The sequence below is a fragment of the Oncorhynchus mykiss genome, chromosome 30, assembly GCF_057628025.1.
Source record: "Oncorhynchus mykiss isolate SJ-2025 chromosome 30, ASM5762802v1, whole genome shotgun sequence".
In the NCBI taxonomy this organism is placed as follows: Eukaryota; Metazoa; Chordata; class Actinopteri; order Salmoniformes; family Salmonidae; genus Oncorhynchus; species Oncorhynchus mykiss.
Window position 1 is genome coordinate 41,244,870 of NC_143051.1, and position 15,610 is coordinate 41,260,479.

Consider the following 15,610-nt stretch of genomic DNA (forward strand, 5'->3'; position numbering starts at 1 on the left):
CATATCATTAAACAGCATGATCATCACAAAGGTGCACCTTGTGCTGGGGACACCTTTCTTGCTGACAAAGACTAAGAAACTTAATGTGGTGCTCTCAATTTAAGATTATGCTAAAAGTAAACTATGCACCTTGTATGTATCAGAAAATGCCATGATGTATATTGTACCTATACCTCAATAGAGTTAGATGTTAATCAAATTGAAGCTGAGTCCTAATATGGTACATTATCCACACTGAAGCACAGAGCTTCAATCTTATTGATTTGGAATACTCCAAGGTCTCTTTCATCAGACAGTCTTCACAAAAGCCCCAGCTCTCATAGCACATACCTTATTCATATCTGAAAGATGGGCTTGGACACCGTCTGTTGGTGATGTACTGTATTACACAGATTAAACTGTAGCACTGAGGTGAACCTTTGGAAACTGAATAGCCATCCATTTTTTTCTAAATACCCTATTATGACAGATCAAGAAAAGGTGATTTAATGCAGCTGAATATAAATATTATAACTCTAATGACAAGTATCTGCTCTTGCCAAGTTACTCATGAAGTCGTATCACATTGAAATACACCCCTGTCCTCAAAGACACATTATAGGTTCAGTGTGTCTGTGTTTCTATGACACACACGTGTGAGAACTCTACTCCTTCATTTAGCCAACACTCAGATCCTATTTCTTTATTAATAGCAGTCAATCAGCTGGCCAAACACATTAACTTTGTCTCGACAACTTAATGGCTCAGATTCAGAGGGAAGTTTGGTACTGTACTCTAGCCAAAATAAAATAGCTTCACTATTTTCAAAATTCTAGTGATTTGTCTTCGAGATCCCTGTACATGTTATGGAATACCTCTTTAGTTATTTAGTTTAGTTTATTGGTTGCTTATGTGGAATGAAGTTTTAATGTTTCACATTCAGCTGTGGCGACCACTTCAAATTAGTTGGACCTGCACATGATTTGGACCACAAAGACTTCCATGTTAACACCTCCGGGGTTTGTCCTCTGAGACCAGCCAAACACTGCAAGGCACACCCAGTCACTCTTCTTTTGGAGGGAACTGAAGGAAAAACACTGAGTGGAAGTGACTGTGTCAGTGCTCGTTCACACAGGGAAGGGTTGCACCGCACAACCTCAAATGAACAAGCACCACTCCATTGTTTGGAGGAAATCTCACATTTCCAGGTTGCTTTTCCAGGCCCCAGCTCCTGGCTGTGGCGGGAGCGAGCTAACACCGCAGATCCAGTGTTCGGTCAGAGGGAATTCCTCTGTAAGATTGTGTGCTTGGCTTCCGCTGCCAGGCTCCAGGGGTCTACCCCTCACCCATTTCCTATATGGCTGATCTCTGGTGGAGCAGTGAGACATCCTGGGCCTGTTGCTAGATCTGAGTCATGGAGGACCCGCTGCCCAGGCAGTTAGATGCTTAGTACCAAATATTACCCTATTCCCAATATAGTGTAATACTTTTGACCAGGGCCCCAAAAAATAAATCAAGACATTTTAGAGCTCCTCAATCAGCCGTCTGTCTAAATTTAAAAAGTGCCTTGTACCATTGACCCATTACCCTATCATCGTCATAGGAAAATAATGTATTGTTTTTATTCAGATACTGAAGCTATAACTATAACACAGATGAAGGAATGTGGTCTTATAAGTAATAAAGGGGAATTGCTTATTATAATACAAAGGAGACCCTTTCTTACTACAAACTCTTGGTTTTTCCGATGTTACCAAATTGTGAAATATTGCCAGACTCCTCTATAGAGCTGATGAGGCTTGCCAAAAAACAGCACTGTAAGGGTGAGCGGTTCATGGTGGACTCCTCAATCCCGATGGCTGCCTTTGCCATCTTCTTCTTGATCAGAAGGCCCACACTGGCACATTATTGTTTATTTATCTCCAGTTAGTCCCTTTGGTGTTTGGTCACTTCCTCCCATCAGCCAAAGAACACAGCTGATTAAAGGGGACAGGGCTCTTCAAGTGTGGGAACACTGAAAGAGTGGCAGTAGGCAGGAAAAGGGGAGAGAAGTGCATTTAGATCTTTTGTAGAGGGCAAGAAGCTGTATCCCCTCCAAACCAAACAGTCTGAGACTGCTGTTCATCTGTGTTAACATGGCTCCATTTATTTTCCGCTGTTTGAACAAATGACTTTTTCACACTGAAAGTATTATGACGTATTACCTGTTAAAACACATAGCTCTCAAATACTATGAACTCTACCGGAGATGCTTTGATGTAGATTGTGAGATATTGACATCTTCCTTCTCCTTTCTTCACAGTTAATGAGATCATCAGGAACGATCTCTCAAGCATCTCTGTCCACAGTCATGCGTAACACTATTTCATTAAGGACACAGAAGGACTGAGGGGGAAGAAAGAGGAAAATACCATACCAATAATTTTTACAACATCTGCATGCAGTCTGCCCAAAAAAAATGTGGAACATACAAGAGATTCAGCATCCTGAAGATCAGAATCCAATGTGTGCCTTTCAGAAGGTTCCGTTTCAGAGGATTTTCCAATGTACAGAAATGGAAAATTAAATTAAATGGCTGACCTCTAAGAAAAAAATGTATGTAGCACCACCCCTTCCAGGCTCAATCCCAAGAAGTATGCTTTTCAGTTGACCAAGGAGTGTTTTTTAACTTCTGTCTGCAGATATTGTAAATTATTGAATGCCTAAGTGTTTGTTTTGTGTACAGAGCTTCAGATTGCATTCTTGGCTTTACAATGAGATAATTTCAAACAAAAGAAGTGCCTTTGACTGGAAATAAATAAGAGTATAGGGAAACTAACCAAATTTGAGGTCACGATTTTTCATTCATGGTGAGAATTAAACACTCATTCACACTCACCACTGATAGCTTTACTTGCATGTTACATTTGACTTTGGATCTGTTTTGTACCGCTTTGTATGTTTGTGACTTGAGTCATCTCTTCAAGTGGCCTAAGGACTGAGAAATGGCATCTACATTGAGTCCTTGAGTATAGTGAATTAAAAGCACATGCCTTGAAAAGAGACCTCAATCTGTGCAGCTGTATATTTATTTTAAGGAAATAAAACTATGGAAATGCGTTGCTAAGACGATTTTGAAGATATTCAACCAAGCTAGTGCCTTTTGGAAAGCCACAATTTCATCTAAAGTACCAGTGCTGCCTCTGTCCTGTTAGAACAATGGAATGTTTGCATTTCATATTCTTGATTAGCTAATGGTCAGTTTGTGATTGCAACACTGTTGCTTACAGGCTAATGCTTGATTTGCAGAATGTATTGCCTTTACATAGTTGTTACATAGTTCTGTAGTTATTGTCTACAAGATACTAAAAATAATTATGCTTGAAAAATAAGTGAATGGGAAAGAGCAACTGCAGCAGGTTTTCTCCACCCTGAAACTCGGTTTTGTTAGGTTTGTTTTGCTTGTACAGACAGTGGGGGGAGCTGATAATACGTACATTAGCAATAATGATTTTTCATTGATATGAACGGAAGGAATCATCACACTTTGGTTAAATTGTCAATTAAATTGTCAATAAAATAATACCTTGATACCTATGCAATATGCAGGTATAGTGTTTATCTCTCAAAGAATGTATGCATTTAAGATTGTAATAGGAAAAGCTTTGTCTCTTCTGCACAACTATTTAATCCAAAGAATAGGTAACAATTGTGAAAAACAATACATTCTCATGTTGGAGATCAAAAACCTCCAAGATGAATGTATGTATTTATTCTTATAGAATGTACTCTGTTTATTCAAGTGTGTCATGTTGCTCCTCATATAACTAAATGGTTAACTGTATAATACACTACAATACCAATATTCTGTTTGTAGAATGCTAGACTTCCTTTTTTGCTTTATACTTCCAGCTTTGATTGTATCTTTAGCTAGCAGAAGTTCCCTTATTAGAACTGCATATGTTTATGTGTATTTATTTTAAGTCTTAATCCACAAACTTAAAAGCCATGTTTACTGAAAAATGACTATTATATTGTTCAGATATGTAGATTCATTGTTCAAAGCTTTTTTTGTGGGCTCCTATTCTGCTTCATGTACTGTCAATAAATAGTATTTTTTTTAATTATACGACTATAGACTCAATTATTTGCATCAAATAATGTGCATTCGTGTAGTTTAGCTTTTACAAAGTTATATTTAGTTAATTCATTATGCACTCATAGTCATATTTAGTATAGAGTACCAGTCAAAGGTGTGGACACACCTACTCATTCAAGGGTTGTTCTTTATTTGTACTTTTTTCTACATTGTAGAATAATAATGAAGACATCAAACCTATGCAATAACACATATGGAATCATGTAGTAACCAAAAAAGTCTTAAATATTGGCAGCTTCCTTAAATTGTACCTGCAAAACACAAGTCTCAATTTCAACAGTGAAGAGGCGACTCCGGGATGCTGGCCTTCTTGGCAGAGTTCCTCTGTCCGGTGTCTGTGTTCTTTTGCCCATCTTAATCTTTTATTTTTATTGGCCAGTCTGAGATATGTATTTTTCTTTGCAACTTTACCTAGAAGGCCAGCATCCCGGAGTCGCCTCTTCACTGTTGACGTTGAGACTGGTGTTTTGCATGTACTATTTAATGAAGCTGCCAGTTGAGGACAGTTGAGGGCATCTGTTTCTCAAACTAAACACTCCAGTGTACTTGTCCTCTTGCTCAATTGTGCAACGGGGCCTCCCACTCCTCTTTCTATACTACACAATGTTGCACAAGATCTTCAGTTTCTTGGAAATTTCTCACATGTAAATAGCCTTCATTTCTCAAAACAAGAATAGACTGATGATTTTCAGAAGAAAGTTATTTATTTCTGGCCAATTTGAGCCTGAACCCACAAATGCTGATGCTCCAGATATTCTAAAGAATGCCAGTTTTATTGCTTCTTTAATCAGAACAAAAGTTTTCAGCTGTTTTAACATAATTGCAAAAAGATTTTCTAATGATTAATTAGTCTTTTTTAAATTATACACTTTGATTAGCTAACACAACAGGGAGTAATGGTTGCTGATAATGGGCATTTGTATGCCTTTGTATAGTAGATATCCCATAAAAATCTGATGTTTCGAGCTACAATAGTAATTTAAAACATTAACAATGGCTACACTGTATTTCTGATCAATTTGCTGTTGTTTAAATGTAGATTTATTTTGCCTTTCTTAAAAAATAAGGATATTTCTAAGTGACACCAAACTTTTAAACAGCAGTCAAAAGTTTGGACATCCATTGCCTTGATGACAGCTTTGCACACTATTGGAATTCTCTCAACCAGATTTTCCAATAGTCTTGAATGAGTTCCCACATATGCTGAGCACTTGTTGGCTGTTGGCTGCTTTTCTTTCACTCTGCGGTCCAAGTCATCCCAAACCATCTCAATTGGGTTGAGGTCAGGTGATTGTGGAGGCCAGGTCATCTCATCCAGCACTCCACTCTCCTTGGTCAAATAGCCCTTACACAGCCTGGAGGTGTGTTTTGGTTCATTGTCCTGTTGAAAAACAAATGATAGTCCAACTAAGTGCAAACCAGATGGGATGGCGTATCGCTGCAGAATGCTGTGTTAGCCATGCTGTTTAAGTGTGCCTTGAATTCAAAATAAATCACTTACAGTGTCACCAACAAAGCACCCCCACACTTTCACACCTCCTCCTTCATGCTTCATGGTGTGAACCACACATGCGAAGATCATCCATTCACCTACTCTGCGTCTCACAAAGACACGGCCGTTGGAACCAAAGATCTCAAATTCAGGCTCCAAAGGACAGATGGTCCTCATAAGAGTCAGTTTCATCATAGCACTTGATGTTTTTTGCCACTGCACTTGAAGAAACTTTAAAAGCTCCTGAATTGTTCCGTATTGACTGACCTTCGTGTCTCAAAGTAATGATGGACTGTCGTTTCTCTTTGCTTATTTGAGCTGTTCTTGCCATAATAAGGACTTAGCCCTATTTGGTAAAAGACAATCTTCTGTGTACCATCCAGTGGCGTAAAGTACTTAAAAATACTTTGAAGTACTACTTAAGTAGTTTTTTGTGGCAGCTCTACTTTACTATTTAGATATTTTTATTTTACTCCGCTACATTCCTGAAGAAAATACATTTCGAGTGCTTATTAGGACAGGAAAATAGTAATTCACACACTTATCAAGAGAGCACCCCTGTTCATCCCTACTGGCTCTGATCTGGCGGACTCACTAAACACAAATGCTTCGCTTGGAAATTAGTCTGGATTGCATATAAGGAATGAGAAAGTGTTTATATTTGTACTTTTACTATACTGTATTGACTGACCTTCATGTCTTAAAGGGACCTTCATGACTGTTGTGTCTCTTTGCTCATTTGAGCTGTTCTTGACAGAATATGGACTTGGTCTTTTACCAAATAGGGCTATTTCTTGTACATACCCCTAGCTTGTCGCAACACAACATATTGGCTCAAAAGCTTTAAGGAGGAAAGAAATTCCACAAATTAGCACATGCATTTCAAGGTGTCCTTCCAAGTGACTACCACATGAATCTGTTTGAGAGGATGTCAAGAGTGTGCAAAGCTGTCAAGGCAGTTTAATATTTTTTGGGTTACTACATGATTCCATATGTATTATTTCATAGTTTTGATGTATTCACTATTATTTTACAATGTAGAAAATATTTAAAATATATAAAAACCATTGTGTCCAAAGTTGACTGGTACTGCATATAATATGTAGGCTATATTATCATGACACAAGGCGAGACCCAGATGCAGACACAGGAGGCAGATGGTTAGTCTTACAATATTTATTAATCCAATAGGGTAAAGCAAGAGAATGGTTGTAGACAGGCAAAAGTGTCAAAACCAGTACAGATTCAAAAGGTACCGAAGGGCAGGGAGAATCAAGGTCAGAGTAGGCAGGATGATCAGGCAGGCAGGAAAGTAGTTCAGAGTCAGGCAGGGGTCAAAACTGGGAATTCTATCAAAAAGAGAACAGCAAAAGGAGTATGGGAAAAACACACTGGTTGACTTGACTAACATACAAGACGAACTGGCACAGAGAAGGGAAAAATACACTGGGGAAAATAAGCGACACCTGGAGGGGTGGAGACAATCAAAGGAACAGGGGAAACAGATCAGGGCGTGACATACCTTAAGGGAACATTTTGACATTTCGTGTATGGTTAGTGAGAAAGTCCATATTGCAAATGTACGGTCCCTTACTAGATGTCCGAAAACATTTGTAAAATTTGTGGTCGGCGTCGGGCCGTGCGGTAGGGCCGGACCTACCGGGAAGTCATCGAATGAACTTTGTCGGACATTCGGTTTCCGTTTTATAAAATAAACAAGTTTTGGACCATTTTTCCGCTATCCCGGAAATTCCCACAAGAGGGCATAAGGAATCATATGGCAATTTGGCAAAACATCACGAATCACGACGGGGCCTTATCTCGAAAACTGAAAATATTTTGAAGCCGAAACTTGGTGAGCGTAGGTTTGGCATAATGGGCAGTTGGCCCCGAACAAGATGGCGTCTAGGCCTCAACGGTTTTTGAGTTATGGCCATTTTTCTGGGATTAAAGGTCCAAAATGGAAATAGAGAAATTATTTTTCCACTTCAGGTCAAAGTCAAGGAGCCTCCGGTGTCAATAAAAAAAGAACCAGCCATTTATCTATCGTCATTTAAGAGAAACGGAACAATGACAAATTGGTGATGTTCACAAATAGGCGGTTTTTTTTTTCAACGGTTACAGATCCAGTTGCAGGGTGTTCATACGAATCGTTTTAAAGTGTGCTGCGGAGCTCTGCGAGATTTCTGTGATTTTCTATGATTTTCTGAAATAACACACACATACTAAACCCTCCGTAAATAACTCAGTTCTTAACGTAAAGACTTAAAACTCAGGATTATGTAAAGGCATACCCCAATCAGGATATGAGTTTATTTATAGCTTCCTGTGCCAACCAGAAGTGCCTTAAATGGTGTCATAGTGGCTGTTTCCAAGGGTTAAAAAGGTCAGATCTTTTCAAAACTTCATATGTGTGATTAGGCAATCCCCCATAAACTGTAAGTCAGTCATTTCTCCCAACAGATGTCAAAGAAAAGCTCTCACACACACACACACAGCAAGGATGGAGTGACAAAGTGCGGTGCTTAAAGACACAGAAAGCAGGCATTACCATAATCCCTAGGCCGTGCCGAGTTCAACGAGATATCCCGCTTGACCGTAGCTCGCTCGGTCTAGGCGCAGCGTCCATTAGAATAGTAGGCCCAAAATGAAGCCTGCCCCACAATGTCATTTGGTTTTGGGTGACAGTGAAAGAACCGTTAGGGTGAGAAGAAAAATTCCACCACAGGAATGTTCCTAAGGTCCTCCCGATCTGTACAAGCCTAACCTTGACCGTGTGGCATTAACCCTTAACAGTAAAACAGGGTTTTTTGATCTCACAGATTACAGTGACATCTCTCCCCATAGGAATACATTGCCTGCACCCCTAAATTCAACCTGAAGCCTATATGGGTTATGAATGCCGTATGAACCTGTCTTCGGTACCAGTCCATCAGGCCACTATGAGGTCTACCTGTGTTGATTCTAAGCTTCCTGGACCAACCGGAAGTGGTTAAAAACAACCTAAAAGTGTATATCCATACCCTGCCTGCAGTTTGACAGACATAGTGCATTCGACCCTGTGTAAATCAGTCAATTCTTAACGTAAAGACTTAAAACTCAGGATTCTGTAAAAGCATACCCCAATGAGGATATGTGCTGACTTATAGCTTCCTGTGCCAACCGGAAGTGCCATAATTGGTGTCTCAGGGGCTGTTTCGAAGGGTTAAAAAAGTCAGATCCGTCCAAAACTTCATATATGTGATTAGGCAACCCCCATGAACTGTAAATCAGTCATTTTTCCCCAAAAAATTAAAAGGAAAAAAAAATCACACTAAAACACAACTTGGAAGGAGGGACGTATTGGGGTGCGTAGAGACAGACAGTGGCTGCAATAGTTAGCTTTGTTCGAGCTAAAAAAGAACCGTCAGACCTAGAGTTCCGAAACATTAGAAACCTGTTCTAGACCTCCGGTCGATGGTGCGTGGTGAGTTACGTGGCTCTAGAAGGTTCTCCGACCGAGAAACAGCCTCGTACATTTGTAATACCTTCAATTCATTTTGACCATTACGAAAATGACGACGTTTAGAGACTCAGACTCAGACTCAGACTCAGACTTTAGAGAGCTCAGAGACGCAAGGCGCTGAAACCGGCTCGGCCCATAGAGACGGACCCCAATGTTTCTGTCCGATAGCTCGTTCAAGGACCCCGTAGCAAGGCATGGAAAAAAGTGGATTTTCAGCACCAATTAGGGTTTTGCTCGGACACCAAATGACCTATCGAGCCGAAACTCGGGACTCAGCGCCTCACATAGGCCTTCACATAATGTCCGAACTGGACCCGCAGCTAGAACGTAACTATGTGTTTTACCTTTTTATCATGTTTTAAACTGAAGGCGCTGTGAATTATGAGCCTGCTCTGACATATGTGATAGTTGGCTTCTAAATGAGTAGGAAAAAGTGGGTTTGGTGTCAATTGATATCAGTTTGGTGTCATAATGACATCTAATTGACTGATGGACACTGACTTGCTAGACTGACTTGTGCATTTGCAATATGTTTAAACGGAGAGGGACCATCACCAAAATGGCATTCTGAAATCAACACAAAAAATGGCATCACCATAGTCTCCAGACTGTGCCGAGTTCAACGAGACGCCCCGCTTGACCGTAGCTCGTTCTGAGTGCAGCGAACTTGAAAAAAAGAAGGCTAAAACACAACTTAGGGTTTTTCTCGGACACCAAATGACCTATCGAGCCGAAACTTGGGATTCGCGGGCGCCTCAGCTAGGCCAACACATAACATAAGAAATGGACCCGCAGCTAGAACGTAACTACGTGTTTTATGTTTTTTTTTATGGTTTGAACCGAAGGCGTTGTGAATTTTGGGCCAGCTCTGAAGTATGTAATAGTTGGCTACTAAACGAGTTGGAAAAAGTGGGTTTGGTGTCAGTTTGTATCAGTTTGGTGTCAGAATGATATCTAATTGACTGATGGACTCTTGTCCACTTGACTCTTGTCCATTTGCAATATGTTTAAACAGTGAGGTACCATCACCAAAAGCGACATTCTGAAATCTACCCTAACGAGCGATTGAGATGAACCAGAATCACTGCAAAGCCATCCCGAGTTCATCGGGCAAGTCAATTTCACATTCCTGCAGGATTTTTATAGCATGACAAATTCGTGATGGTACCTGCCCATTAAAACATATTGCAAATGCACAGTGACTTTGAAAAAGTAAGTAAACATAAACAAATGGACATAAGGAAATCACCATATTTTTATTTTTGGGTTACCAGTTGCACATTTCAGATCACCAGTTGCACGGAGGAAAATCACAATCTGCGACGGCCCCCATGGATAGAGGGCCGTAGTAGGGTACTCCCATAGCGGGCATGGACAATAGGAGTCCCGGCAAATGCATTTACAACCATATTTTTTATTTTTGGGTTACCAGTTGCACAACAATGCACGTGCAATTGCAATATGATTCTATAGTGAAAAAACATCACCAAAGTGACATTCTGAAATCAACCCTAACGAACGATTGAGATGAACCAGAATCACTGCAAAGAGTTCATCGGGCCAGTCAATTTCACATTCCTGCAGGATTTTTATAGCATGACAAATTCGTGATGGTAAATGCCCATTGAAACATATTGCAAATGCACGTGCATTTGCAATGTGATTCTATAGTGAAAAAACATCACCAAATGGACATGATGAAATCAACACAACGAGTGATGGAAATGAACAACTATCACTGCCCGGCCATCCCGAGTTCATCAGTTCAGTCAATTTTGTCCCTAAAAAAATTGACTTTTGACTTTGACTTTTGACTTCCTATGAAATCATATTGCAAATGGACAAATCATGTTCCTTATGCACAAGTTTAAAAAAAAATTATGATAATAACATTTTACAAAAGTATATTCATACAGTTCTTACACATGATTGTTACACATGATTACACATGATTAAAGTTTTTTTTAAAAAACACATTTTCGACTTTTGCCTTCCTATTAAATCATATTGCAAATGGACAAAACATATGCCTTATGCACAAGTAAAAAAAATTATAATAATAATGATAATAAAATACGAATAAAGTATGTTGATACAGTTCTTAAACGTGTGTAATTGACACAAAATTCGAAAGAATTTTGAAAAACGGTCCAGAAAGCACTTTTTTAAGGGTGTGTGAAGTTTTTTATAAAATTTTGACATTTTTGACTTTTTACTTCCTATGAAATCATATTCCAAATAGAGAAAACATATGCCTTATGCACATTTAAAAAAAAATAATATATATGATAATAAAGTATGACTAAAGTATGTTGAAAAAGTTCTTATACATGTGTAATTGACACAAAAATCGAAAGAATTTTGAAAAACGGTCCAGAAAGCACTTTTTTAAGGATGTGTGAAGTTTTTTACCAAATTTTGACATTTTTGACTTTTGACTTTTGACTTCCTATGAAATCATATTGCAAATGGACAAAACATATGCCTTATGCGCATGTAATTTAAAAAAAAACAAACAATTATGATAACAAAATTGGACAAAAGTATATTCATACAGTTCTTACACATGTGTAATTGACACAAAATTCGAAAGAATTTTGAAAAACGGTCCAGAAAGCACTTTTTTAAGGGGTGATAAGTTTTTGACAAAAAAATAATTTTTTCAAAATGTTGCTTTTGGATGTTGACTTGGGTTGCATTTCCAATATGAAAAACCCCGGTGGAGCGCACTGTTGGATTTTTGAAGTGTTACAACTGGCAATTGCCATATGGCATTTGCAATATACTTTGCATGAATCAACGCCACATTGGGTGGTATTGGACATCGTGTATATGGTTTGTCCAATGCCAATATGTTGCCATTCATTTTTGTCCATTTCAGGGGGGTATTCCCTTACATATATAGATATACAATTGAAGTCAAAAGTGACCATACACTTAGGTTGGAGTCATTAACTTCTTGATGCTACCCATCCCTTAAACGGGATAATTGTCATCAGCAACCGCTGAATAGCATAGCGCTTCAGTCAAATGATATTACTAAAAATATTCATATTTATGAAATCACAAGTGCAATATTGCAAAACACAGCTTAGCCTTTTGTTAATCCACCCTGTCGTCTCAGATATTGAAATGATGCTTTACAGCGAAAGCAATCCAAGCGTTTGTGTAAGTTTATCGATCGCATAACAAAACATTAAGTACACTTAGCATCAGGTAGCTTGGTCACGAAAATCAGAAAAGCAATCAAATTAATCGTTTACCTTTGATGATCTTCGGATGTTTTCACTCACGAGACTCCCAGTTACACAACAAATGTTCCTTTTGTTCCATAAAGATTATTTTTATATCCAAAATACCTCCGTTTGTTTGGCGCATTATGTTCAGAAATCCACAGGAAGAGCGGTCACGACAACGCAGACAAATTCCAAATAATATCCGTAATGTCCACAGAAACATGTCACATTTTTTTTATAATCAATCCTCAGGTTGTTTTTAAAATATATAATAGATAATATATCAACCGCAAATGTCTTTCACAGTAGGAGAGGGAAAAGCGATGCCTATCCAAACTCTGTTGCGCAAGCAAAACTCATGTGACCACTTGACGGGATGTTATCGTTCTGGCTCATTTTTCAAAATAAAAGCCTGAAACTATGTCTGAAGACTGTTGACACCTTGAGGAAGCGATAGGAAAAGGAATCTTTAGTGCTTTAGTGGAAATCACTTTGAAATCATGCTTCTAATACCGAAAGACATGCCCAAAATACTTTGTGGCTTAAAAGGATCCGTCCCTTTTTTTACATTTCGCCTGAAAATACATATCCAAATCTAACTGCCTGTAGCTCAGGACCTAAAGCAAGGATATGTATATTATTGATACCATTTGAAAGGAAATGTTAAATTAATATAGAAAAATATAACACATTTGATCTGGTAAAAGATAATACAAAGGAAAAAATTGTGTTTTGTTGTATTTGTTTGTACAATCATCTTTGAAATGCAAGAGATAGGCCATAACGTATTATTCCAGCCCAGGCACAATTTAGATTTTGGCCACTAGATGGCAGCAGTGTATGTCTACAATTGTAGACTGAACCAATGAACCATTGCATTTCTGTTCAAAATGTTGTATCAAGACTGCCCAAATGTGCCGAATTGGTTTATTAACACATTTTCAAGTTCATAACTGTGCACTCATGGTATTCTTTTACTGTAATAGCTACTGGAAATTGGACAGTGCAGTTAGATTAACAAGAATTTAAGCTTTCTGCCATTATCAGATATGTCTATGTCCTTGGAAATGTTCTTGTTACTTTCAACCTCATGCTAATCACATTAGCCAATGTTAGCTCAACCGTCCCACGGGGGACCCACCAAGCCTGTAGAGGTTCAAGTTAATTGTACACTGTCAGGGTTGCATTTCCTTACTTTACTTAAAATGTCACCATGAAGCAGCCAAAAGACAACATTGGTTACTTATATAAGTATTGTATAACTACTAGGAAACATCTTAGCAGGATATTGTTCTGATCTGGTACAAAACAACATTTATGGAAAACAATAGGAAATTCTACTCAAAAGTACAAAAAAACTACATCACACATATCGAATACGTAAAAGGACTTGACCATATGCATATATCATAATCCAAAATAAAAATATGTATTTCTAAATATATTCCATCTCTTTGAATTATATTTCACGCCTTTGCATTGTGCTCAAAATAAATCATAAGAAAATAGATTGTGCACTTATTTTTAAAAATTAACAGTAAGAAGAGGAAAGCATGCATCTGTGCACATAGATGCATGCTGTGCACATAGACAGCAGGGAGTTCAGTCAGAGGTTCAGCAGAGCAGAGACGCCAAAGTCCTATGTATGAGTCTTGCGGTGAGGGATTATTCTGAGGGAACCTGGGGATTATAGCCCCATTCCTTGATGGGTGTGCAATTGATAACCAACCAAGGCACATATTTCATCCACAGTGAATATGCACATTTGCGGACATCACATGTAATTATTCACAAGAATCACACCACCAACAATTTAAATGTTTCATTTCAACTTGTTATAGCTCAATCAACACATTCTTGTATGTAAACATCTCTGTAATTCTATCTAAGGAGCTAAAGGGGACTAGCTAAACTGGAAGACGGACATTTAGTTTTGTTTTTCCATATACACAAACAAATTCCATTCATTTCTCCAGAGCTCAAATTCGTTTTTTAAGTGGTTTGATCTTTAACTTTTGTTGAGGTAATACTGAATTACTTTACTCATTTCACTTTTTCTTTAGTTCACAAACTGCTTTGCAGAGGAAGTTTAATTGGTGATGGATCTTGAAATGTAATTCATAAACACGTGAAAAATGTACCAAATCAATAAAGCAAGCCAGGCAGTGCTTTAACTTTATCTATATAGCGCTATCTCCTGGAATGTTGACTAAACTACACTAAGGACTAGGCAAAACTTTTCTGAATGTAGTAACAAAAGATCTAGAAAAAACAAATTCTTAGGAAAACATTATACATAGTGAATGACTCAAAGAAATATCATTAAGGCAAAAATACCATCCTGCTTAACTTGCACATGCAACATTTCATTCATATGATATCTTGATAACAACTCTTCTGTAACATTTCCTAAGAATGCATAGCAACAACATAGTGAGACCTGTGCTTCGCATTAGGGCTTTGTTCATTCATGTCTAAGAAACAACAATGCAACTTTAGATCATAGAAGGAAACTCCTGTGGTGAGGAGTAATAATGAGTCTCAAGAGGCAACAGAAAGCCTGCTACCTCCACCCTTCCTGTCATCTGAGCCAAGTAATAACTACCATGCCAGATGGTCAAAGCTTACAAAACAAGTAGCTACCGTAATTTCCGGACTATAAGCCGCTACTTTTTTTCCACGCTTTGAACCTCGCGGTTAATTTATGGATTTTTCCCGCTTTCACAAGATTCATGCCGACAAAAAACTGAGCACCATCACATAATGTGACGTAAATCGACCGCGCTTAAACTTCCCATCATTCTGATTACGGTAGTCATTTGGCAAAAACGTTACGTTTATTGTTTTGTATTGTTTTGTATTGTTTGTGTTTATCGTTTATTAAAGATGTATCGAAATAACCACGCTGCATTTTGGTCCTCCTCTCCTTTGACAAAAGAAAACCTTAACAAGAATTCAAAATTACAATGCTTGTCTTTCATAATCATAAATTGGCCAGGTATATTTTGATGTGTAGTGTCATCATTTGTTGCTGGCATAACATGCCTAAGTTTGCTAATCTTGCATATTAAAGAAAAACTTTAAATTAGTTGGCAATATCAGTCGGCTTTGTGATGAATGAGCCATGTGATTGATGGAGCCTTTTTTCCAAAAATGTAATTTAAGGTGCTTCAAAGTTTTTACGTAATTTATCTTTGTTTCATAGTGTAGTTTCTTCTTTTTATTAAGTTTAGTCACATGATTTCTCAATTTGCAATATG

General features: G+C 38.2%; 1 protein-coding gene and 1 long non-coding RNA gene across 6 annotated transcripts in view; one reads left to right on the forward strand and one right to left on the reverse strand.

Moving 5' to 3' along the window:
• The window catches only part of LOC110496087 (nuclear factor of activated T-cells, cytoplasmic 1), a 66,444-nt gene extending 62,359 nt beyond the window's left edge, over window positions 1-4,085 (forward strand). For all 5 annotated transcript variants that reach the window (XR_016493691.1, XM_090228329.1, XM_090228328.1 and 2 more), the window contains one exon: window positions 2,282-4,085. Coding sequence is in view for 4 of the 5 variants with exons in the window: in XM_090228329.1 (XP_090084455.1) it covers window positions 2,282-2,337 (56 nt within the window). In the remaining variant the exon portion in view is untranslated. The remainder of the gene's footprint in view (window positions 1-2,281) is intronic.
• LOC149970311 (uncharacterized) overlaps window positions 1-15,610 on the reverse strand; it is a 431,327-nt gene that overhangs the window by 198,802 nt on the left and 216,915 nt on the right. The gene's annotated exons all lie outside the window — the stretch shown is intronic.